The 26108-nt window shown below is 44.9% G+C and overlaps 2 protein-coding genes across 14 annotated transcripts in view; one reads left to right on the forward strand and one right to left on the reverse strand.

Moving 5' to 3' along the window:
- tenm2a (teneurin transmembrane protein 2a) overlaps positions 1-26108 on the forward strand; it is a 214887-nt gene that overhangs the window by 167591 nt on the left and 21188 nt on the right. For 7 of the 12 annotated variants that reach the window (XM_056382479.1, XM_056382485.1, XM_056382488.1 and 4 more), the window contains 9 exons: positions 11874-11996; positions 13299-13525; positions 14181-14376; positions 16036-16137; positions 16646-16840; positions 18316-18516; positions 20465-20650; positions 21748-21774; positions 25939-26085. In XM_056382479.1, coding sequence (XP_056238454.1) covers positions 11874-11996; positions 13299-13525; positions 14181-14376; positions 16036-16137; positions 16646-16840; positions 18316-18516; positions 20465-20650; positions 21748-21774; positions 25939-26085 — 1404 coding nt within the window. The remainder of the gene's footprint in view (positions 1-11873; positions 11997-13298; positions 13526-14180; positions 14377-16035; positions 16138-16645; positions 16841-18315; positions 18517-20464; positions 20651-21747; positions 21775-25938; positions 26086-26108) is intronic. The other 5 variants (XM_056382482.1, XM_056382486.1, XM_056382484.1 and 2 more) reach the window with 3 other exon arrangements.
- Positions 59-26039, reverse strand: LOC130173330 (uncharacterized). 2 transcript variants are annotated; one of them, XM_056382493.1, is made up of 3 exons: positions 25902-26039; positions 16617-16829; positions 59-5251 (listed from the first exon to the last, which is right to left on the reverse strand). In XM_056382493.1, the coding sequence occupies exon 3, from the start codon at positions 4093-4095 to the stop codon at positions 3040-3042; it is 1056 nt and encodes a 351-aa protein (XP_056238468.1). In that variant the 5' UTR covers positions 4096-5251; positions 16617-16829; positions 25902-26039; the 3' UTR covers positions 59-3039. The 2 variants fall into 2 exon arrangements, with proteins under 2 accessions (XP_056238468.1, XP_056238467.1); XM_056382492.1 differs by lacking the exons at positions 16617-16829; positions 25902-26039 and adding an exon at positions 10248-11828.

Consider the following 26108-nt stretch of genomic DNA (forward strand, 5'->3'; position numbering starts at 1 on the left):
AGTATCATTCGTGGAGAGGATTAATTACATTTAATGTGTTTTAATTAGAGGGATTATGCTGAAGAATTCAGCAGTATACATGGCCAGGAAAATGTTGGTATGCGAGTGATTAGGACAGATGAATTGACACATACAGAGACACAAGCACACCAGAATTACCTCTGAATAAACATGCGCTTAGTAACATATAAAATCTTATATTCTGCACTGATCCACAAAACATGAACTTTGCACTCATTTGTATTCATCCCACACAGGGGCGAAAAAGTGTCAAGCTAACAGCCCATTATGAACACAAAGCAGATTCTTGAGGCGTGAGCTTTGTCACTTAGGCCTTGTGCTGCACTGTCAAAATCAGACTCAGCAGGAGCCTTGGCCTCCACTCAGCTTCGGTAAACAGCCAGTCAAAGAGACAGGAAGGCACATAAACCGCAGCATAGTGGGGCTGTTTCCGTGAGCAGGTATCCGTCAAGGTAGGAATCCTAACACGCCCAGCAGGGAAGAGGATGTTTTTCACTGATCTGAAGCCAACGAACAGTAGTGACACTCAAAGGAATGGCAGATACTCTGAGGAGAGCACTTATTGAGCAGCTCACGAAGAGTTTCTGATGGCTGTCTACTGGTGGATGTGTGAAAAGAGAGAGAGCGAGAGAGCATTGTTCAGAGCAGGTGGGGGTGTGTGTGTGTGGGTGTTGATTTTTTCTTTTATTTTTGGCCTCATTCACTGGACAAGAGAACACAGACCTCCTGTGTCAGTGTGTGTGTCAGAGAGAGACAGGAGAGAAAATAGAAAGTATATGTACTGTGTGTGTGTGTGTGTGCGTGTACGTGTGTTTCTTTTTCACTGTGTGCATGTATGAAGGTGTGTGCGCGCAAGGGGGCAGATGTGTCACCGAGCCCTTGATTGGCCTCCTACCCCAGAGGCCAGAGTCAACAGATGGGGGGATCTTAGGAAATAGTGGCATCAGCAGAAAGAACATCCCCCTCATCCCCTCTACATAAATTATTAATATAATTTTACATTATTTATATATATATATATATATATATATATACGTCCACAGTATGTGTGTGTGGACTTAATGCACCTCAGCTTGCTCGCCTGCATGTGTCCAAATTGCACATGTGCACTTGCGTCCGTATTTGTGTGCGGTCCCCCTCAGAGTGCCCTTGAGAGTGGTGTGTCCTCCAGAGCGGATCAAGACCCCTTGCCTGGGGGCAAAGAGACGGATCCATCCTCTCATGAGCTTTACACGGTCACACTGCGCTGGACAGCCACATATGGAGCTATGAAACCCGGAGCAGGGAGTGGAAAAGGAAGGCCACAACTACCACTAAGTTCACAGCACCTCGAGGGCAGGGACGTAGCGGAGCATAGAACCAAAGCCTCAGTTTATCCATCCTTTTATTTAATTAGCTGCATAGAGCTTATACTTAGGGCTTCAGTGACACAAATATTTGTTTTCATCATAACATAAAATTGTTATTAATATTAAGCTGATGAAAGTTAAGTAAGGATCTAATTAGGAAAAGAAATTGGTCTCTTTTGCTGCCTTATTCACATTTGTAATATTACATCAGTGTTAGTGTGACGTCTGGGTACTTGCCAGATACATACCACTTGTTAACAATAGTGGCTGTCTGTCTCAATAATTGGTAGCATTGGCTTGTTTGCCATATTAAGTAATTAGTTTATATAACACAAAAAAGACTGGTCTGCTACTCCAGATACACTGCATGATGTCGCACAGGAATCAGTGAAATCCAGTGAGAGGGTTGTTTATACATTTTCCTTTAAGCTCCACTTTCTCTACATTCACTGTTTTATAATTTGCCAAACAGCAGTGCTTTACCAGCAAACTTAATTGTCCAGCTGGCTATAATTCGGTAAGCTGAACAAGGCTGAAATGATACTTTATTGTTATTATTGCTTCTGCTAACTGGAGGGACCCATTTCATCTGCTGTGAGGAAACGTTTTGCTCTGGTGCTTTGTCTGTGCTGAACAGAGCTGTATCAGTGCCGCCAAGCCTGAAACCCTTGTGTTTACCTAGGTTTTTTGTAGCATTAATCGTGCAGTGAGTTTCAGTCGGAAGAGTTCACTGCTCATAAGGGGGATTTTGTAGTACCTTGTTTGTGTGTTATGTGTGTGTGTGAAAGAGCCCTGCGCTCACTGGGGGGATTGTGCAGAGCACCCAGAGCCATGCAGCGTGAAGAGGGCCCCTCTGAGGCGTCCGCCCAGGAGCCCACTCATAAATTACACCAGGACACATGTGCCCAAGCAGCACTTTTTCTTTGTGTGTGTGTGTGTGTGTGTGTGTGTGTGTGTGTGTGTGTGTGTGTGTGTGTGTGTGTGTGTGTGTGTGTGTGTGTGTGTGTGTGTGTGTGTGTGTGTGTGTGTGTGTGTGTGTGTGTGTGTGTGCTTGAGTACTTCTTCCCTGAAGTTGTGTGGAAGTACAATGTGTGTGTCTGATTGTGTGGCTTTGAGGGCGTGCTGGCCTTCAAATGGTTTTCTTTTTTCCATCTCATTTTTCAAAACCATAAATATAGCTTCAGAAACTGTCGTACAATCTTCCAGAAACAAACACACATATACACACACACTCAGAACCTTTTAGAGAGGCTGCACTCAGCATGCTTCAGGAGCGTGGTAGACAATGTTGCTTTGAAGCGATGTTCACTGTGTCCTACTGTTAGAGTGGAGCCATAAGAATGAGATAAACACACGCACACAGATACACAAAATGGGACAAAAAAAAAAAACCATGTGCATGCATCTGTGCGACTGCATTTCCGTACCAACAGTGGGACGTAAAAGTCTGACACCACCTTCCTAATGAGTAGGTGGTGTCAGACACTTGGACTACACTGTTTATGTGTGTTTGTACGAGTTAGAGAGAGTTTATTTGTATGTGAGGACAGACAGCATTTTTTTGGTTAAGCGTTTAGCTCCCAGCTCCAGCAGAGTATGGCCTCCTCTTAACGTGTGAAGGAATGACTGAACGGATGGAGGGAGGAGGATAAACGAGAGAGCTTGTTCTTCATTCCCCGGGCGTCTTGTTTGCTTGCTCCGCATGGAGCACCACAGCCAAAGGAGAGGTGGTTGCTAGGATACAGGTGAGCGGTTGGCATACAGGAGGGGAGACAGGTCCGTCATTGTGAACAGCAACCTGGAGAGAGCGAGATAGAGGAAGGCAGAGAGAGAGGTGGAAAAAAAGAAAGGGTTGGAATAGAGTTGGAGCACAGGGGGCAGAGGGGAAAAAGGGAGATGCGTCACTGTCAGCATGTAGCCCAAACATACAGGGGAGAGGGAAAGGAGGATAGATGACTGGACAGACGCAGGAGGGGAAGGCTGAGGCTGATATGTCACTGTCGGTGCCGTAAGGGATGAGAGCTTGAAATTGGGGGGGGGGTAAACAGGAGAGGAGCGAGGTCTGCTGTCTACTCTGCCGAGAAGAAAGGGGAGATGACAGGGAGGAGGAGCAGGAGTGACAAGACAGCCAGGTGTGGAGAGGAGAAACTGAGGGGAGGCAGAGAGAGGAGAGATGAAGGAGAGCGTGGCCTCCTGAGGTTCTGTCACCTGGAATATCTGTGGGACTAATGTCTCCTAATTGATCACAGCGAGCAGAGAACAGAGGGAGTGTGACAGAGAGAGGTGAGGACAGGCAGAGACTGTGGAGGACAAGAACAGGGGGATGATGACAAAAGAAGTTAGAGAGGATAAAACGAGAAGAAGGATGTGATGAAAATATACAGGGAGAGAGAAAACAGACACAGAAAGAGATGCATTGTGGTTGGAAACAGGGGGATACATAGATGAAAGATTGAGGACATGTCAGACTACTCGTGTCCAGGTGGACCGTTTTCGCACGCACGCACACACACACACATACGTGCACAGTCTCACACACACACACACACACAGACACATATGTGCGCAGTCTCACACACACACACACGCACACACAGGTGTGCCCTTCACTGTGATGAGCAAACTTGCTAGCGGGCGCTTGTGTCACCTTTGCAGGGGTGTTTCGTGTGAATGTGTGCGCGTGCAGGATGGCTGGATTTGTCGGGCACAGTGGCATACTCCACATGGTGGTGTCAACCCTGATGAATGAGAGCACACACGCGCACTCACATGCACGCACACATACATATACAGTGTATTTTTAGTCTTACTCTCGGCTCCCCCGTCTGTTGATTAAACAGACCCACACACACTCTCTCTCTCTCTCTCACACACACACACACACACACACACACACACACACACACTGTCATCGAGTGTGACCTTCATGCCTCCAAGCCGACCACTTTCCATCCATCATTGCTGTCTCACTGTTCCAGACTGATCACAATCGCTTACTGCCCATTCTTCTCGGTTATAAGTGTCTCACTTGAGTGCATTCATATCACTGTCCCCTTACATAATAACATGTTAATGATTTTCACTGAGAAAAGATATATGGTTTAAATATTCTGGGTTATATTCTAATCAAAGTGGTTTGCATTTTCTTCAAAATCTGGAATATTTCTGTCATTCATCAGATTGCGGGGAGATGCTGCTGCACTGCCAGAGTCATCATGGAAAAGCCGGCTGCAGAAATGGTGGCAATTCAGGACAATACGATGTGTACAGTTCGCTCTTTTTGTTTTTAACAGATCTTTACTCCCTTTTATACCAGATTATTTTCAAACGTGACCGTTAATGTAATGCACACACAGAAATTAAATCATATGAAAGAAAGGGTTGAATTCCCGTCAGCACTGAATTTACAAAGTTTCAGTCATGGACCGTTGTCGGGAATTAAATCTAAAATGCAAAAAGCCACAGGCTGTAACAACCAATCAAGAACGATAGCCAAATGTCAAACATCTGAGCCAACTACTACATCACATTGATAGAAAAAAAACCAACATTCTTTTTAAAGCGCTGGAGAACTTTAACACAATTTTCCCACAGATTTTATGCAAACATGACTCCAAATTTTTTGTTTCCTGCTGCAAAAAGACACCAGTAATCACAGTCTTCTTGTGACAGTGGCAGAGTTCCCCAGCACACACACACTGACCAGACTGAACACACACACACACACACATTCAACTTCTTTTAAACTTGACTTTGTTTGCCCGGCTCTCTTTGGCGCACAAACTCCATTTCACTTTTCCTCTCGGCATTTTCTCATGGCTCGCTGTGGCCGCCATTCACTGTGTGCTTTGTGTGTCAGTCCCACTCGGTCCAGCACGCTACTGCAATAAAAAAAAGGGAAGAAACTCATTAACAGGCTGCAGCTGATCAATCACCTCACCTGGCACTGCTCTCATCAGCCCTCTCCATGTCCCTCTCTCTCCTGCAGCTGCGTGCCGACCATGCCCATCTCCACTGACCATTTTAAGCAAAGTAATGTCCACTCGCACAGGTCAGCACAGGTTATGTGTCTGTCATTTGCAAGCAGTTCCATTATGGGATTGTTTCATTTGAGCAGTTTTTTGAGGTGAAACTTTATTATTTCACCTGAAAAAGAAAGATTTTAGACAAAAATTGAAATGATTTTTGAAATAGTTTTTGGAGCAGATATATAAAATATTTTTGAATATATAGATAATATTAATGTTTTTTTCTGGTTGTGGTTTTTCTACTTTATTAATTATCTTTCAACCTTTATTTATAGAATTTGTATATCTTGCAACCCCCTGGGGAGTCCTGATCTTGAGTTTGGGAAGTGTTATCTTAGTACATGTCTCCAGAAATAGAAAATGGAGAGAGAAACAGGGGGAAATGCAAATAAGTTGCAGATCAGGTGTCAGAGTTTTTTTTTTTTTTCATTATTGTTTTCTTTGCTTTTTTAAGGATTTGCAGATTTTTGGCCCTTTAGAATAAAGTCTACATGCAAGCCTGTATCACAGGTTGTGTGTCTGTGAGTTGAATTGTTTCATTTAATACCTGACGAGATGAAACTATTCTTTATGTCAAATTCAAGCGGCAACGTTTGGAAAAAAACAGAAGTAATTCGATTTTGAAGCAGAAATATGATTTTTGTCTTGTTTGTTATTAATCATCTCTGGACCACTCTGATTTATGTAAATCAGATGCTGATAGTGTTCCAAAAGTTTTTTTTTTTTTTGAAATATCTTTTATTAGATTTTCTCTTCCTTTTTAAAAGTAAAAGTAAAGCAGATTTTTAAAGTATAAAAAACAAAAATAGTGAGCCCTTGTCAATGTGGCCTGTCTGGTTGACTTGTGTTGGACCTGCAGGTATCACACTGTGGCTGCTTTCCAAACCCAACTCCTTGACCCCAAAGTCCCCTCACACTCTGCATGTGGCTTCCCTTCTGCTGATCCAAGGTGGAACAGCTAGAGGTCAGGATGTGTCGCTCATGCCAGTGTGTGTGTGTGTGTGTGTGTGTGTGTGTGTGTCCATATACTTTTGGTGTGTAAGTGTGTGCATGTGTGGGGAGGTGAAGACCCGGTTGGGCATATGGTGAATGCAGGAACCTGGGCATAAGGATCAGACGTGGAGCGTGTGTCCGTAGCAGCAGGGCCTGTCGTACTGATAAAGGTTAGGATCTTACCACACGCTGCCAGTCCAGGAAAAGGGCAGGGCATGGCTAGGACCAGGCACAAGGTGCTATACCATCTGCATCAGAGGGATAAATGGGTCAACTGCACTGGTCAGGTAATACAAAGCAGAGGGCACACTTGTTCAGCCAGAACATTGTGGTAACATCAGTGTTCTTCCTTTGACTTTTTGGTAGTATACCTGGAGTTTCTATATGTGCTTTGGAGGAAATATTCCATGATTTGATGTGTGCATAAATCCAAAATTTGCAGCCTCACTGACGTCATTGCTGAGCCTAGTTCATATTGCCTGTATTAGCGTGCATTGGCTCAGTCCATTCATTTATTTCCTCATTCATTTATTCATTAGTGCGGGTCTTATCTGAGCCCAATCGTTAGTCCAATTAGGCCCATGGTGCTTCACTAGTCCTGTGTTCGAAACAGGAGATGGATGAAGGCAGAGTGAAAGAAATCGCTGTCCTCTCTTCTCCTCTCCTCTCTCTCTCTCTGTCTCTCATTTTATTTCAGTTTCTCTGTCTCTTGGCCTCCAGAACGTACTCTTTCTCCATCTTTCTTCCTCACTCATTCTCTCTCAGTCTCTGATCTGTGATAAGATAGCATAGTTCCTCATATCCTGTTTCTAATACAGATCGATGAGAGGGAAAGGACCGAGGTAGGAAGGGATGAGATGAGGCAGAGTGGGTTGATGTGGAGAAGAGAAGGTGGAGGGGGGCAGGAGTAGGAGTGGGGAGGGGGGGTCTGAGTAGAGATATCTGAAGAGGAAATGAGGATTCAGAAAGGAGGACATCACTCAGATTCACATCTCTTTTCATTTAGCCCATCACACACATGCATGCATGCACACGCACACACGGCTGCATCAGTCTCGGGCTGTCTCAATATTTCAGTGGCACTAAGGAAGCCATTTCTGCCGTGTGATTGAGTGAGTTGCCGCTTCTCTCTGCTAGACGCTGTTTTGCAGGTAGGAGCTGTGAGCAACTCGCATAACCTTTTGTGTTGCAGTCAATTACAGTTCAGTTGCATCAGCTGGGTGAGGAGGTCCCGTCGGGGGTTGCAATGTGTGCGCCCGCGTGCATGCGTGCTTGTTGTTAATACCATGCAATTTTAAGCATGCATACGCAGATAGAAGCACACACACACACATACTCAGAGGCAGACAAATTGTCTCTCTCAGAGTATATGACCCCCAAGGGCAGCAGCCAACCGCCGCCCCCGTCCCTCTGTCTGAGACTCTAAATGATCTCAGCAAGCAGCGCCTTCAAAACTTAGCTGAGAGAGAAGGCTGCTTTATTTATAGACTACATAAGTGGATATTGTGTGGTAAATTCTAAGAAATATCCCAAATGGCCTGAATATTGAGAACCTGAGGCAGCACGCTGTTCTTTCCTCAGTCTCTCCAATATTAGCACTGCACCCCTGCGCCTCAGAGACAGGCAGAAAGGTGCGAGCGATACAGAAAGAATCAGCGAAGGTGTGTTTTTTCTCAGGTGGCTGCTTTTTTTGTGCATGTGCTGGTTTTTGAACAATAAAATGCCTACTGGCCTTCTAAATGAGGGTCTTGGTGATGGGAGGAGAAAGGTAGAAAGGCAGGGAAAAGGCTTCCTAAACCAATTAGCAGCCAGGCCAAGGATAGGGGGGCTGGTCTCAGCTACAATTACCGCCCTAATTGAGGTCAGAGTTGTTAATTTAGTGGTGAATTAGAACAGTTAATATGCATTTATCAGGATGGCCAGGGGAGACGGCAAAGAAAAGTGTGTTGCCTATGTTTCCTACGTGTTTGTGCGTGTGTGTGTGTGTGTGTGTGTGTGTGCTCACGTGCATACACTTGTGCTCTTGGTGTTATTTTAGTTGCACTGCACGCAATTACATACAAAAACATGCAAGAGGCCATTCCCTGCCTTTGGTGCAATTAGGAGCAGTGCAATTGGTTCAATGGGAGATGCAGCCATTTAAATAGGTAATGACAAGGTTGGGTTGAAACAGAAAAGGGTGAGAGTCATAGGAACAGAGAGGAGGAAAGCAAAGAGAGAGAGGGAGGGAGGGAGAGGGGAGGGGGGTTGAACAGTTGGAACATGTTCCAGAGAACAGAATGATGATGATACAATATTTTCCAGTCAGGGGATACTCAGTGCACAGTCTGCCACAAAGTCACCTTTCTCCATCTCCGCCTCGCGCTTTTTTCCGCTCATGCAGAAATCCATTTACACCCTTTAACTCTGAGATGTATAAATATTTCTCAAAACACACGCACACGTGCATTGTATTTCTGTCCGATTGCCTGTGTCATGAACCACTTACTGTCAGCGGATGAATCACAACCATCTTTTCTTACCCAACCAGTCAATGAATACAGGGCCACTCATCCCTTAAATCTTTCCCCTCCACTTACCATATCTCCCCCTTTCTCATTTCATCACTGAGGCCCTCATTCATCTCGTCCTCTCCTCTCTGCAACATCATCTGTAACCTGTTTTCCTGCCCTTTTTTTTAATCCCCCAAGGATTTTACATGTTCTTTAATATTCTCTCAGTTCTCGCCGTCCTCCAGTATTCTCTCTGTTCCTCTCCTCTGCCAAAGTTCGGCATGATTTCTCCGAGAGCTCCTGGCCACATTGCCCTCTCTCCGAGCCTGGCCACCACCTCCTCCTTTTCATCTCCCCTGTCCCCATGTCCATCAGTCCGTCCTTCCTTCCTGTTTTTTTGTTGTTGTTTTTTTTTGTTTTTTTGTCACAAGATCACGTGTATCGCCTCTGTTTCAGATGCTGTCTTTTGCAGATGATACTGGCAAGCACTTTGCCTCTCTGAATTATGCATCGAGATTACATAAAAACCTCATGAAGCATCTGATCTATTTTTAATCCAACTCGTTTGCTTGTTAAACCTGCTTCTCTGTGATCTTTCCTTGTGTGCGAACATTTGTAGTTTTGTGTGTCTGTGTGTGTGTGTGTGTCTGAAAACATAACACAAGACAGACAGACTATCTCTTTTTCTCCCCTTGTCTGTCAGTTGAATTCAATTCAGATAGGCTTCATTGGCATAGCATTTAGTAAAGCTTTCCAATGCAGCTTGAAAACAGCAATTATGGCAATTATGATCCGAAAAGAAAATGCTTAAAATGATGGCAACACAAAGCTAAATACATCAATTTCAGAAGTTTCATTTTGGCTGAAATTACACCCTAACAAAGTTAGAAGTGTTGTTAATATGAGAGACGGTACTTGTAGAGAGAATGATAACAAGTGTCTCTCTTTGTCACTGTCGTTTTATTTTTTCTGTTTTGTTTTTTTCTTCGTTTTTTCCCCTCTCTCTCTCTCTCTCTCTCTCTCTCTCTCTCTCTCTCTCTCTCGACCTCTCCTCTCCTTGCTGCAAAGAAACCTGTTGACAAGGCATTGGCCTTTGTGCTCCTGTCGCCGAGGAGTAAGAGTGCCATCTATTGGTCACCGTTTCACAACCACCTCAAGAAAAAAAATTATAAATAAACATAAGAGGAAAGAGGAGAAGAAGAAAAAAAAAACGAATTCGGGAAAACCACACATGTGCACCAACCCCAAGTGACACACACGCACACACACTCAATGAACAGACAAACACAACAAGCTAACTATAGGGCTGTCTGATGTGTTCTTGGGGATGACCTAGATTGAGAGCGCCGTCACAATAGACTCACGATTGCTTACTGTCTCCAGCTGATTCAATAGGTAATCTTCTCATCGACTGCTTCCCGTGATACCATCTTACGCGTGTGCGTGCGCCTGCGTGTGTGCGCACAGATGCATGTCTGCGTTATCTGCGAGGAAGGACAGGCAGAGATAAGAAGTGAGGACGGAAGAAAAGAAGGGGAATTAAAAGGGGAAAAAAGAGGGAGAGGGATGAAGGTCAGCGCGACGAGAGAAGAGAGGGCAAGAGGTGGATATACGGGGGGGGGGCACTGTAGTCTCTCTTTTCACTTTCTCTCTCTCTCACTCCCTCTATCTTGTTGTCTATTACCCACCCCACCCCACCCCACCATGAAAAATAAAAAAGAGCTGACAGCGGAGGCCGGGTAGCAGCGGAGGTGTCAGCGCTTTCCTTTGACCAGCAGTGGAGGTTGGGAAGGGGGGGGGGGCATAAAAAGGAAGAAACAAAGAAACGGAGAAAACGGGAGAGAGATGAGTGAGAATGAGTCTGCCCCGGCAGCAAATCCTAAAGCCGCATCCCCTTCTCCGGCAACTTTTTCACTCATCCCTGTGTGTGCAAACGCTGGCCAAGTGGAGATAGAATTTGACGAGAGGGAAATTGATTCCCAGGCTTCGGATGCAGGTGTTATCGGCTCATGCGGTGGGGATAAGGCCAACGCTGAGAGGCATGCAATAACACCTACATAATGCATGTGTATTCTCAAAGCTCACATCACTGTGCTCATGTATACATGCAATAATGCAGGTGCGGTATGCTTTTTTTTTTTTCTTTTTTTTTTCTTTTTTAAATATTCAGACCTGAGCAAACAATGCGTCTTCAGTTTTTCTACTCAGGAGATTGCCCCAAAGCATTATACAGATTAAAACAATCATTTACAACCTGTCAACAAAAAATACTTCTTCTGTGCACTGATTTCTTACGGGTTCAGTTCTTTGTTTCAATTTTTTTTTTTTTTTTGGGGGGGGGGGGCGTTTGACAGCAGGCTGAGGAGGGGAGAGACACAGCGAAAGTAAAGAGCTGACAACGTGAGAGTAGAGCGAACACATTCAAGCAGTCTTATACCACCAGCACACAATAACACAACAGAGGACAAAAGAAGAGGAGAAGGGAAAGTCATAGAGCGATCTCTTCAGAGAGCAATCTGTCACTTGTTCTCTGTGAGGTGGTGTTAAGGCTTCCAAATAAAAGCTGGAGGTGCTGTCAGGTTGAAAGAAGGCTCTGAGAAGTTGAGGTAAAGAAAAGGAAAGTTTTTTTTTTTTTTTTTTTTCTTTATGGTTTTTAATTGTCTGTTTTGTAATACGTGCCTCCGTTTCTGTGCTGTAGGTTACCTGCCACTTTGTTAATAGTGTGTTTGACTGATGAGACAAGTATAAAGTGTAAAAGCAGCTCTGGATAAAAAGCTGCACTAGTTGCTGTATAAATGACAGATCAGGCTTAGAGGGTTGGCTTCCTGTATTTCTTTGGCTTGATGAGCTTTCAAGTGTGTTTTTTTTTTTTTTTTTTTTTTCCCTTTTTTTTTTTCTTTTTGTTTCTATCCCGGACCTTCAGTCAATCCGCCATTCAAGCCGTATGTCCTCTCACACTCTCGCTATCTCTCTGTGCCTTTTGTGTGCAGCGATCAACCTGCTGGGTTTGACATGGCAGCTGAAGCCGTCCGACGGCCCGGTGTTAAACAACGGACTGGGAGCTGGCTTGCCTGTCAACAGTGATGTGGCCACGCTGCCCTCTGGAGGCAGAGGTATGAACTACAGCACTGACACGCGCACACACCCCACATTGAGATCGTTAAATATTGTCTGTGTAGCAAAAGCCTGATCTGGCTTATTTCTCAGTGCCATGGAGCCAGATTGTCATCCAAAAACTTTCCAAAAAATTTATAGCAAGCCAAACACTCACACTGAATACCCTCCTGATGCTGTAAACATTCACCAGCATGCCAAATTGTGTTTTAATCCACAGCAGAAAATAGTCCCCAACAAATGCACTATTTACTCCTAGAATAGAGCTACATATTTTTGACCGTGCTTTAAAGATTTATGTCTTCAGTTGGAACAGACTGGCTTGGGCCTCAGTGCCACAGACAGGAAAGTAAGAAAGTATTGAATGATGGACTAACACATTAGTGCAAGAAAAAAAAAAAAAAAGAAAAGAAAAAAGGGCAAATAGTGTGAGCCTCATCCTTAAAGGTCTTTAAATGCTCTCTCTGCTGTGCAACATCCTAACCCAGTCCAACAGAGTTTTTGCACCCAAACACACTCACTCCCGACTGAAATATTTCCATAATTCATGACGCAGTACTAGCTGTGCTATCAGTATGTGCTGTTTAACCACTCCGGCGAGTTGTGTCAAGCTAGGTTTATCGTCTCAGTCAACAGCAAAGGTAAAACACCAACTGCACAACTCCCCTCCTCCCTTCTCTCTTTTAAGGCCCCCATGCGGTTTTCTATCTATTCTTCTTTCGCTCGCTCGATCTCGCAGTGCAACACACACACAGCACGTACTAAAGTTACATGTGGGCTGCTGCTTTGTGTCTGTATTAATGAGAGGACTGTTATATTGTGTTCCCCAGCCGTCTAAGCCAGATGCTGCCGTTGTTCTTCTCATTGTTTCTTTTATTTCTTCGCTATTCTGCGCACACACACACACACACACACACACACTCACTCAGACTCTTTTTTTTTTTTTTTTTGTCTGGGCCCCAACGCGCTGCTGTTAGATGACTGACCTGATTGCGGGATGCTGTGTTTTTCTGCGTACATGCCTTTCTGCCCTGCAGTTCTATCAGCTCTCTCTCACTTTAGCCCAGACAACACGGTCCACAGTCTTGCAGGCTTTGATACAAAGGCATCATTTAGCATGCCACCGTCACATGTAACAACACTCATTTCAATATAAACCGTGGGCGCACAGTTTGCAGAGCTAATGGTCCTCGTCCTCCACAATTCAATGGCCATGAATTTTATTGCAGATTATTTCCAGTAAACTGTGATGATTAACTATTGACTCTGACAATCAATGCCCATAATCACAGATTATGCAGTTTCTTTTCCCCTCGCTCCAGGCCCGTGGGCAGGCCGGAACAGCAGTATAGACACAGGCAACATTGAGGTTGGGAGGCGGGCGACCCAGGAAGTCCCTCCAGGAGTGTTTTGGAGGTCCCTGCTCCACCTCAGCCAACCCCAGTTCCTCAAGTTCAACATCTCTCTGGGCAAGGACGCCCTGTTTGGAGTGTACATTCGCAAGGGCCTGCCTCCGTCACACGCACAGGTAAAATGTGGCAAGCACGAGCAAGTCTAGATTCTACATCTTCGGGGCAATGGACTAATCGCCGAATTATCATGTTAATCATTAGGAACTCTCTATCTTCATATTGATCAGCTAAAATGGTGAACACATTTGGAAAAAAAAGTGCCTGTGTCATGGGACATCTTAAAATTCATTTGTGATTCATTGTAATAGTTGTGTGAAAAAACTAATTTAGGCTAAGATTTACCCTTAATTAAATTTCACAGTAATGTAGTTTTTACTGCTTCTTATTAATTAGAAACTACTCAATTAACAGCAGATTTGATTTGTAGAATGGGATAATTGCATCCAGATAACTGTTTCACTGCCTGACCTGAGCGGGTGAGGGAGCATGAAGCTCAGGCTACAGCGCTGGAGTAAAAACACTTTCCATAATGTTTCCACGCACCCAAAGAGAATGACACCCCTCAAGGATCCCTCTGTTGCATTCTTTGCTTCCCTGCCGATTTCCAGCCACACTTACTTCCCTTCATCTTTTAATCTTCCTGCATACACCACCATGGGTCATTTTTCACAGTCTGAAAAAAATGCCACCGCAGCACTTTGCCGATGAATCATAGATTTCATACTCGCATTCTCACTTCCATTCAACTTCCTCTCACTCTTTCCCCTGCAGTATGACTACATGGAGCGCCTGGACGGGAAGGAGAAGTGGAGCGTGGTGGAGTCTCCGCGGGAGAGGAGGAGCATCCAAACCGTGGTCCTCAATGAGGCAGTGTTTGTCCAGTACCTGGACGCCGGCGCCTGGCACCTGGCCTTCTACAACGACGGCCGGGAGAGAGAGACGGTTTCATTCAGCACCAACATCATGGGTGAGACGCAGTCAGAAGTTGTGGGTGTGGGTGAATAGACACCCATTTACTATTGCACTCCTATAACACTGTTGGACACACAGTTTAAGAACCCACAGTGCAACTTTTTTCACATGCAATGCAGCACTCCCCAAGACCTGTAAACACACTTTAATGCACAAGTTCCCTTTTAAGAGGAACATAATGGTATTTACATTGAAAGTTTTTCCACCAACTTGACAAAGACTTTACACATACACAGGGTGCAAAAGCTCGACAGCAGCATGTGCACAATGTTGCCACTAGCAACACGACTACAGCAACATTGTCAAGTAGGCAGGGCCACTTAGTGAGTTCCAAAATCTGTGTTTGCCAAAATGTAGTAGGCCAAATGGATAGAGTGCATTCAAAAACAAAACACAGCTTATTATATCAGAGAGTTTAGAATCACTTTCATGGTGTAAATGCACGTGTGAAGAGGATAAATCAGCCACTTAACCGTCACTGCGCCAGATCTAAAACCAGAACATATCCAAATAAAACACTGCAGCAACCCTGAAAACTGGATGTTTTTAGGACCTGGAACAGCGCCCCAAATAATTTCAATTGTGTTGGAGGCAGAAGTGTGAGAACAAGGGGGATGGATAGAAAGAGTCAAGCAGATTGAAAGAATCCTTCAATGTCAATATCTGGCGGTAAAGCTTTCAGCAGTAGGAGTAGCAGAGAGAAGGAGAGGCAGAGGCGGCAAGGGCAGAATTAGAGTGAGTAGTGAGAGGGGAAGCCGGAGGAAAGACATAATGGTTGGGGGCAAAGCCAGAATGGAGTGAAGTGGAGTAAAGGACGAGAGGAGGAGGAGCTGAAGAGGGGAGTGAAAGAGAGGGGTGGTATTAGAGTAAGAGGGGCTGAGATTTTGGGGGGAAATGGCTGAGGGCAGAGAAAGAGGGAGGAAGTGTTAGAGAGGAAGGCAGTGCGGATAAGCTGAGTAATGATTTGAAGAAGAATGGATGCTGGAAAAAATGTGAGGAAGGGAGGAAGGGATGGATAAAAGTCCAAAATGCCTCCTCGCCATTAGCATCGACCCTGTTTCTTCCCACCAAACTGTTCTCGGTTTATAAGTGGGTTAAGAGGCACTAAAAGGTGCATAGAGCACTGAAGTCATGCAAGCAGAAACTACACTCCAGTTAAAATCTGCCGAGTTGCGCCAAACAACCACACCTGGATGAAGTATTAATGACCTTGGCGGGACTGGAGTCAGGAGTAAACAAGCAAAACAGAGAGGAGCAGAAAGGTTTGAGGATGTTGGTGTAAAGCAGGGGAATACTCTTGTTTTCTGATACAGTGTGCAGAGAGAAATGGTGGAGTGGCAATGGATACCGTCTCAAGGATCGGCTGATTCAAAATGCATTCTCCCCGCACTATGAAAAATGCACTGAAAAAGGAATGCATGGAATGGTGGAGGAGGGCTTTGGCTTTTGATGTCTGCGTAAGACTCGGAGCGCCTCGACTCGATTTTTAGTATCTTAAAGAATGAATGGTGCCAATGATTTAATCGAACGCTTTGATGCCTGCCGTCAAACTCTCTCACCCGTTCCCCTCTCTCTCTCTCTCTCTCTCTCTCTCTCTCCCTCTCTCCCTCTCCCTCTACCTCTCCCTCTCCGTCTCACTCTGTCTTCTTCACAGATTCAGTGCAAGAGTGCCCGCGCAATTGCCATGGCAACGGAGAGTGTAATTCTGGTGTGTGCCACTGCTTCCCAGGATTCCACGGCATGGACTGCTCCAAAGGTATTAGCTGCTTACAAATGTGCTTTTTCCCTTTAGAAAGATCCTGTTGTTTCCACCGTTTAATCACACGAGCAGGTACGTTCCAGCTCCACACAGAGAGCGGAGAGGATTAAGAGAAGTAAAGATGGCGCGTGGCCCTAGGTGAAGCCGAGACAAGATGACTGATGATGAATGGCAGCTCCCCAAGCTAACGCCTCCCTGGCTCTGTGCTCACCTGGGATAGACAGCTTTGATGAATAGTTTAGTTACCTCTGCCTGTAATTACTCTTCATGTCATCGCCACTCTCCAGCCCCTTAACCACTCTATTCACCCTGCTGCACGGTGAAGTGTTGCTTGGGTTAGGCAGGTGTGTATGTGTGTGTGGGTGGGGGCCACGGCTTTTCACTGCTTTGATTTTACCTTAAAAAAAAAAAAAGAAAGAAAGAAAAAAAGGCTGTTAATTGTTGTTTTTCATGCACAGGGTTTAATCTCTCCCCACCTCTTCCTCATTTTCTTTCGTTCCTCCAGCGGCTTGCCCGGTGCTGTGCAGCGGCAACGGCCAATACGACAAGGGCTCCTGTGTGTGTTACAGCGGCTGGAAGGGGCCCGAGTGCGATGTCCCCATCACGCAGTGCATTGACCCTCTTTGCAGCGGCCACGGCACCTGCACCGACGGCAACTGCGTGTGCTCCATCGGCTACAAAGGGCAAAACTGTGCAGAGGGTGAGAGCAGAAGAGTTAATGGTGTGGTGATCCTCAAGGGTGTACGATGGTTTTTTGTTGCATCAGTTTTCCTCTGCCTGTACATGTGGGTTTCCACATGTCTGAGTGATTATTTGGAAAGAAACATGAATGTTTGCAGTACAACAAACACATCACACACACACACACACACACACACACTCACACACTCCCATCTAACCCGAGTTAGACAGCTCATCATAGCATAATCTAACCCTGAGTGAGTGTCTGTCGTTTCCTCCATATATACAGATGAAGTATGATGCCGCAGCCAAACACATCAGAGATTTTATTAAGGGATGAAATCGCTTCTATTGATCCTTGTTAAGAAGGATCAGCACGCCACATTCTCACTAGTCAGAAAGATAGAAAGCAAGAGAGGAAAAGAGAGAGAGGGAGGAGGGGTCAGGGCAGCAGTGAGAGGTGAATATGTATGAAGAAAGAGACAGAGATGAGACATGAAAACCGTGCAGCATGCCAGGGGTGAGGAGAGAGGGAAAAAAGGAGTAGAGTGACAGAAAGATGTCAAGACACAGGGATGGAGAACAAGGTCAGCATTTTCTCTCCTGCTTTTCATTTTCTTTTCTCTCCATCTCCCTCTCATCCAATTTTTTTCCCCCTTCTCCTCTGGTCTCAAATCTGATATTCATCACAGTAGAGTCCCTCAAACAATTTACCTGGAGTGCCGGCGACATGAAAATCAATAACGGTGATCTGCCGTTTCTGCCAGGCAAACAGAAATGGAGGGCCGAGGTGTTGTGCGAGCGCGTGCTTTTATGAATGTGTGTGTCTGAAAAAGGTGCGGCAGGGTCAATCATGCCTGAGGAGGGGGTGGGGGGGGGGGGGGGGTGTCAGACAAAGAGGACAAGGGGAGAGAGAGGGAGAGAGAGAGAGAGAGAGAGATAGAGAGAATGGAGCGACCAGGACAGAGCAATGAGAAGAGGCCAGAGGAGGGGTGGGTGGGCGCTTTGCCGGGAGGAGGTAATTTGTCAAATTGGTTTTCACTCACTGCTCGGACTCAGAGCTGCCTGTCAACCTAGCAGACTGACAGTGTCAGATCCTCCCCCATGTATTAGCACATACGCACAAATGCATACACACACTCACGCACGCACGCAGGCAGACAGACGCTCACACCGAATAATGTGTCAGCGAGGCTTGCGCCTCTTTCAGAGTGGAACACATTTGCTGCTCTGCCCCAATTATAGAGCTCAGCTATTCATTATTGTGTGCTTTAATTGCCTTAGTAATATGTCTGGTAATATTTTCTTTTATTTCATTATCGTTTTGTGTACAAAGAATTAAAAATATGTCCTCTGTCACATCTCTTTCCTCATAAAAAACAACTCATAATATTTAATTTGTTTCTAACCTCAGCTGTTGTGCTCGTCTTTGCTCATTTTGTTTTTCTCTCTGGTGTTTTCTTTGCACATTGGTGTACTTCTGGTTTAATGCAGTGGATTGCCTGGATCCGACATGTTCCAACAATGGCATCTGCGTGAATGGGGAGTGCCACTGTAAGCCAGGCTGGGGAGGGCTCCACTGCGAGTTGCCCAGGGCCCAGTGCCCAGACCAGTGCCACGGCCACGGGGCCTTCATACCAGACACTGGGCTGTGCAGCTGTGACCCCAACTGGATGGGACCCGACTGCTCCATGGGTGAGTGCGACTTCATAGCTGCTGGTTCCCCTGCAAGAGTGAAACCATTGGGGTAAAAATGGGTGTTTTGGGTGTCATCATAAGGAGAATAGGGCTGGTACTGACTGCCCACTGTCCAAACATATTTTGTGGTCCCCATGGACACATAGCTAATTAGTTTACCATTTTATTTCAGACTGCTTTGGTTTTCAAACTGGGCTTGGATGAAATCTATAAAACCGCAAACTTGCTCAGAAAGAGGAAACAGCAACTGTTGTATCATCTAAGCCAAATTGGAACAAGCAGGAATAAAATGTGGCAAGTTTTTTACTGTCAAGACTTTAAAATTATCTCTCTCAGTAACTGTCAGTGGCAGTATGGTTATGACAGCTTTTTGTGATTATCAGGGTAGTGCTCAAAACCCAACATGGGCATGGCAAGGCACTTTTATTTATATGGCACATTTCATTACAATGGGGTTTACATAACGGCAACAACATGTGACATGTATAAAAGAATATAATAAATAAAATACAAGAAAATGAAGCCACAAAAACAAAAGAAGACAAAAAAATGAAGAAATATGACGAAAAACCACCCACAAAAACGCATAACAAACCTCCGCACCCAGCCCACAGACAACAAACCACAAACACAGACCCCCCCACACACACATACACAGCAACTTAACATAAACTTAAGAAAATAGGAAAAAAGTTGTCATTGTGTTTAATCTCGGGTCATTCAGCAGTTCCAGAGAGCAAGACCAAAGTGTATGCCTCCTCACCAGATCTGGACCGTATAGGTACAGTTGAAAGACCATTGCATAATGACCTGAAAGGTCTAATTGGAATTGCAGTCACTGAGCATGTCAGAAATGCTCTGGGGAGCCAAACTATTACAGGCTTTATAGATTATTATTAAAATTTTGCCCTGGTAGCCCGTGAAGTGATTTTAGTATAGGAGAAATAATGAAATGCCAATTCCAGATGTTTATTTTACGCAGTGACTACATGAATGTTGGTGTTTGCATTGAGGATATTGACACTTACAGAGATGGAGACTTAATTCCATCTGTGGGGGGGTCAAGAGGAAGAGTTAGGGCACCCAGAGTCAGAGTCCCTGTGCATGAGATTCATGATTCCCAGCTGAAACCCTGGATGGAGTAAAAAAAAAAAAAAAGATGGATATTGCTTGTTAAAGTCACTGGGTTCATGTTTAAAAGCCTGTTATAATAAAATGCTCAACTTCCACAGTCTTTTATCTCAATAAAATAAAGCCTTTAAATTTACCACTGTAGGAGAGACAGCAACCTCAACCGTGCCAGCTTGAGACGCTTCCCATCTCGAGATCACAAACAGAGCTGCAGCGTTTATAACGAGAAAAGCAATGCTTAGCTTTAATAAAGACCACATTGTTCCACGCGGCGGGTCCCCTCAGCAAGCGTGTATCAAAACATCTATACATACTACATTCCCCAGCACACTAGGTGTCCTGAGCACATGAGCGGGACTGTCACATCTCACCACATGCACCGACGCTGGCTGCAGCATCCGAGAAGCACAAACAGTGACTGTAATGGAGGCTCAGGAAATAAACCCTTCCGTCACAAGACTACAATCACTGATTCTAATTGAAGGCGTCTCGTGGAGAATTGTATTTACTGTAATGTGCATTTGATTGTTTTTGATTGCCTTGCAGACTCGGGTGCTAGGGTTTTTCTTTTCTTTTCTTTTGCACTTGCCAGGGTAATATGACATAGTTAAACGCCGCCACATGTCATGATGTCAAACACTGATTTTATGATTTGCAAATTAAAACTGGACTAAATAGGCTTTAAAAGTGAAAGGTTTGAGACATTTAGTTGCTTATGACCATTGTTTGAGTGGCATTTCAGTGATCATAATTCAACGTGTAGTCAGGGCCTGTTTCACTGATTTTGGACCCATATTTTCCTCACTTCCTTCAGAGGTGTGTTCAGTCGACTGTGGGACCCACGGCGTGTGTATGGGCGGAGCATGTCGCTGTGAGGAGGGCTGGACCGGCGCGGGCTGTGACCAGCGTGTGTGCAACCCGCTCTGCATCAAACACGGCACCTGCAAGGACGGAAAGTGTCAGTGTCACCAGGGCTGGAACGGAGAGCACTGCACCATTGGTAAGCGCCTCTGTGTGTGTGTGTGTGTGTGTGTGTGTGTGTGTGTGTGTGCGTGCGCGCGAGTGTCTGGAGGTGTGCGTTTGATGTGTGTGTCTGCGTGTCAGCACGTGGGTGTGCACAGAAACACCAGCACCAAGTCAGACTAAACTGGCAGCTCCTTCCCACTTTGTTAAAGGAATTTGGAAAAGAGAAGTGGAGGCAAAAGGGGAGACCTTGGGGAATTGAAGAGAGGGGTTGACGTAGGAGGTGGGCGAACAGGGAGGAGAGAGAGGAGCAAACTTCTTAGAAGTGGGGGTGGGACGATTACAAAAGAGCAGGATTTAACTGTTTTTAGGTTGCCTCTCAAGTGCAGACCCCAGGAATCTTAGCTTCAATGGTCTTTGAAACACCAAAGTTATGAGATGAAAGGTAAAACTCTTCACCTCGCTGTGATCAAAAACAAATATCTCCCTCACATTGTTTGTGTATGTGGTCGTGCACACAGTTGTGCTAGTGTATGTTTGTGTTTGTGTGTGTGTGTGTGTGTGTGTGTGTGTGTGTGTGTGTGTGTGTGGGTGTGTGTATGTGAATTTCTATGTCAGTCAATCACTGTCTCATATTGACATCACTGTCACTGTGGATGGATGAGTGCCAGACTCCTTTGATTCACCCGCAGTGCTTTGAGACATAAAGTCTCATTTCCCTGTCACCACAAGCACTGTGATTGCAATCTGATACACACAGACAAACAAACACATATGGTAAATATACACACACACACACACACACACACACACACACACACACACACACACACACACACGCCCGCACATACATACGCACAGGGGAATAACAGTTTATGATCTCCCCATTTCCCCCATCAGAAAGTAGGGCAGCTTTGACTGCAGCATCAGCCCAAGATGAAAGAGTTGTCAGGCCTTAGCTTGGCGCAAAGCACATTTCACTAGCACCAGACACACTCTCAGTGTTTAGCTTATCGCAGCCTGCCTGTTGTTCATTTCAGCTCTGCATGATGTTGCTTGCATTTATTAAAAAAAAAACAAAAAAAAAACAACTTTCCCCATCTCTTACCTTCTGCACGTTTTCTCCCACTGCAGACCATGGGAGCATGGTTGACAAAGCAGGTACCGTATCTGACTCTGGTGTTTTGTTTCTTAGCCTGTGGTGGTAGAAGCTAGCTGCTGCATTTGTGGGTTTTGGCCTGGCTTGGCTCTGTAGACTCTGTGGTGCTATCTGTCCGTAGACTAGGGTGCCAGCCTCAATGATAACTCCCTACATGTCGTGCACTACTATTTATAGCAGTGCACTACGGCAGGGGTTAGCTGTCATTGAGCCTAGATGTGTTGTGGGGTACCGTAGAGCCTAGTGTGGTGGTATCAGCAGTGTTGAGGGGCTGTGCTGTGAATGTGTGGATGTGCATGCGTGTGAGCGTGTTCTTCTCCATATTTCTAATGTGGAAACACAAACACATAACTCTGCTCAGGTATTCTAGTCATGTACCGCGTAAACACAGCTGTTTCACACGAGGAGAAAATGATGGAAGCCGTAAAGAACTTTTGAGGTAATTGGTGAATTTCATAGGCCACTGATGCGAGGCCTTAATGTGGTCTCAAAAAACACAAAGTTGTTGAGTGTGTGTGTGTGTGTGTTTACAATTTCGGTATTTGTGGCAAAAGCCATGATAGAGTGGCTAATAAATTTATTTTTTGAGCATGTGTGTGTGTGTGTGTGTGTGTGTGTGTGTGTTTGTGTTTGATTGTGCTTGTTTGACTCAATGAGCAAACAGTATTAATTCCAGGTTTTCTATTTTTTTATATCAAACCTATCCCTGCCAAACTAGGCCAAGAAGAAAAAAAAAAACCAAACAGTTTAGTCAGATCATACAAAGATAAACAGAATTATGGATAAGGGTTAAGACAACGATGCAAACAGAGAAGGGTGGAGGTGTAGGGTGAGTTGTCTCACATGCACAACAAGAATGCTTAATAGATAGCCCCGCAGCTGAACCTCTGTCGGGTTACACAGAGCAGCACAGATTGCCTGACAGTACAGGTCCCGGGAGCACCGTTGAGAGTGTCCTCTCACCCTCTACGCTTAATGGAATAGCTCTCATTGTTTTATGAAGAGCCAATCCGGAGAAAAGGTAAATCGCAGGGTTAAAGAGGGAGCAAGAGACGGAGAGAGGAAGAGAATAAAGAAGAACAGAAGGAGCCACAGGGAAGCAGAAAGACAGGTGAAAGAACATGTGGAGTAAAGCAGTGTAATTTCTATGGTAGCTTCTTAAGAAGAGGAGAAGATGAGCGGAAGCTGATCTGAGAAAGTGCAGAGTTATCTGGTCCATCTATAAGCAGCGGTCTTGGATTTATGGCTGTGACCTTTACTTTATGACCTTTAGTGCAGACAGAGCTGGAAACGGGGGAATGGAGAGAATGGTGGAACTTTCCAGCACAATGTCTTGACTTAGTTTCTTTTATATACTTTGTTCTCATTCTTTCTGTCTCTCTATCTCTGACTGTCTCTCACGTTCTCTTTCTCACTCTTTCCCCGGAGTCTTACACAGTATCTTTCTCTATCCAGGCATATACCCCAACACCCCCCCCCCCACACACACACACACACACACACTGCACACTCCACAAGAGTGTGTGTGCTGACCCATAACCCAAGGCAATTTCTTCTCCTTTTTAAGGGGATTTCATCAGAGTCCAACTACATTAGTGGGGAGGGTGGACTTAATAGTTTCTGAAATCCCACTTTATTCTAGTTAGTATGAGGGGGTATTGACTGGGTCCTGGCATTAAAGAGAGAGGAGCCTCGTGCCGGCCTGCCCAGGCAAGCCGATCAATGGCCACTATGGATTGTCCTGTCCTGGTGTTTCATAAGTATTTGGCTGCTTTAAATGGCAACTCCATTTAACAGGCAATCACTGCTAACTGCCTTTGTTCCCTGAGCTCAATACTTGGGGACAATCTTTTCCACCCTGACCGTTAATACAGCATCATGAGCAGTTCCCTGATGCAGAAAATGGTAATAATTAAAGATAAAAACCTTTGATTTGATTCCTCTTGTTGAGCAGAAAAACTTAGTTAAGCTTCTCTGTCCCCCCACCACCACCACCACCCTACTCCTCAAACAAGATGGCGTCTTTCTCAAAGTCCTTTGTTGACTTTCCCTCATCGCCTGGTGGTTGAGACATATGATAAAATGCCAATCGAGGTGAAATGCCTGTTAATTTAGCTGCTGCCACGGTTTAGATTGCACTATTTGTATTCATAATGCATGGCTTTATTGATGCAGCGATTTGTTACAGGGCAAAATACTACAATGCAACTTGAGTGAAAATATGTCCATTAATCTACTGAGCAGGACTCAATGAAAAGCATTTCATATTCATAATCTCTTACTGGGTTACTTTGTCCTTCCTCACCCTTTGTCGGCACACTGCTACCGAGTGGGAAATGTCAGGTCATATCTCCAGGGTGCGTCGTGCTGGGTGTGTGTTTGTGACTAAGTGCCTTCGCGTGCATGCTCGTATTGTTTTATCAGTCAACCCTGCCTTTGCCTCCATCTCCCGTGGGTAGACTTAAGAGTGTCGCATCCCGCTCCCTCATTTATTGAAGAGAAAATCACTGTGACAAGTTTGTTTGGGGCTCTTTGTGCTGCTGGAGAAAACATTGTCATTGTGTGTCATCATGCCTTTTTTCCCTATTCCTGATGGATTATAATGTGGCAAACACATAATCTTGTGTCAGAGCCAGAAAGGTGTGATTTAGAGCGATACAGGAAAATGGTAAGACAGGCTAGGAGTTACAGGCCTTTCTGAAAGTGACATTGATGGGCAACATTGTCTGAGTGTGGATGTAAATTATCAAATGGAATATACAAAAATGTCACAGCTGAGCTTTCAGAAAGAAAAGTTTTTTATTTCCTGTCATTTATCGGATGTTCATGTTTGGACCCAATTCAGTTAAGGTATTTTAATATAGGAGTAATCTTAAAAGGAAGCTTGGCATTTTGGGAAATTCACTTTCTTGTTGAAAGTTAGATGAGAAGATCGATACCACTGTTATATATGTTTGTCCATTCAATATGAAACACGTTGGAACAGCTAGCCCAGCTCTGTCTGAAATGTAAAGACAACAAGTTGTTGTCTTGAAGGGTTTTATTTTTTCTCGGCAATGCACAATAAATTCCTTGAGAGTCTGCTGGTTGCCTTGACGGTGACAATAAGACTCCAGGAACTCAGTTTGGTTTTTGTATAGCTTAAGCAAACAAGGCAGAAGATGAGGTGTTAAGAGGTGTTAATTAATGAGCCTAAGAGATGCTAGTAGGTGGATTTTGTTAAGACAGAGGAAGGTTTCCATCTGTTTTCCTCTGTTTTCAGTCTTTATGCTAAGCTAAGCTCAGCTAACTGACTACTGGCTTCAGCTTCATAATGAATGGACATGAGAGTAGTATCAGTCTTCTCGCATAACTCTCGACATAATAGCAAATAAGTATATTTCCCAAAATGTGGAAATATTCCTTTAAATATTCTTAAATATGTTACTTTGACAAAATGCTACTGCCCTCTGTAATTGCAAAATTCTTTATCCAGACTGCCTTAAAATGTCTGCTTTCCCTTGCCTTAAAGTCACTCTTGAGTTGTTGAGGGTGGCCTTGCTATGCTAGTTACAGAACTTACTTGGCTCCAGGGCCAGAGATTCTGGTACGACTTTTTGCATAAGCTAAAGTGAAGGTTTATTAGTTCATAGACTGCCACTGCACACACACACACACACACTCTGTCGAACGTAATCTCATTCTTTCATGAGAAAGCATTACTCTCAGGCCATCAGAATCCCATTACCTAACCTGAATCGTGAGTAAGAAAGAGAGAGACTGCAAGAGAGAGAGAGAGAGAGAGAAAGAGAGAGAGTGATGATCGGGTGGGGCTCTATCAAGTAAGTGAATCAAGTGATCTATCCGCCTCTGTCCACACATACATATACATACACACACACACACACACGTTAGCAGCCACCCCACAGGTGTACAGACGTGCAGATGGGAAGGTGTGCATGATTCTTGAACAATCAATACTTACAGTGTGCTACTGTGTGCTTAGTAAATTGAGTGAGACTCATTTGGTCTATCAAAACCATATGAGCAAGTGTGCGTGTGCGGATGCGTGCTCATGTGTACATCAGTGATGATAAAACAAACAAGAATCACCTTCCCATCATCTCTCCCCATCTTCCTTCCTCCTCACCTCCCTCCCCCGCTCTCCTCCTGTCCTCTCCTCGCAGACGGCTGTCCTAACTTGTGTAACGGGAATGGCCAGTGCACCATGGGACAGCAGAGCTGGCACTGCGAATGCCAGACAGGCTGGAGGGGCCCCGGCTGCAGTGTTGCCATGGAGACCTCCTGCGCTGACAACAAGGACAACGAAGGAGGTGAATTTGGGGGAGCAGGAGGA

Source organism: Seriola aureovittata, chromosome 8 (genome assembly GCF_021018895.1).
Source record: "Seriola aureovittata isolate HTS-2021-v1 ecotype China chromosome 8, ASM2101889v1, whole genome shotgun sequence".
Classification (NCBI taxonomy): domain Eukaryota; kingdom Metazoa; phylum Chordata; class Actinopteri; order Carangiformes; family Carangidae; genus Seriola; species Seriola aureovittata.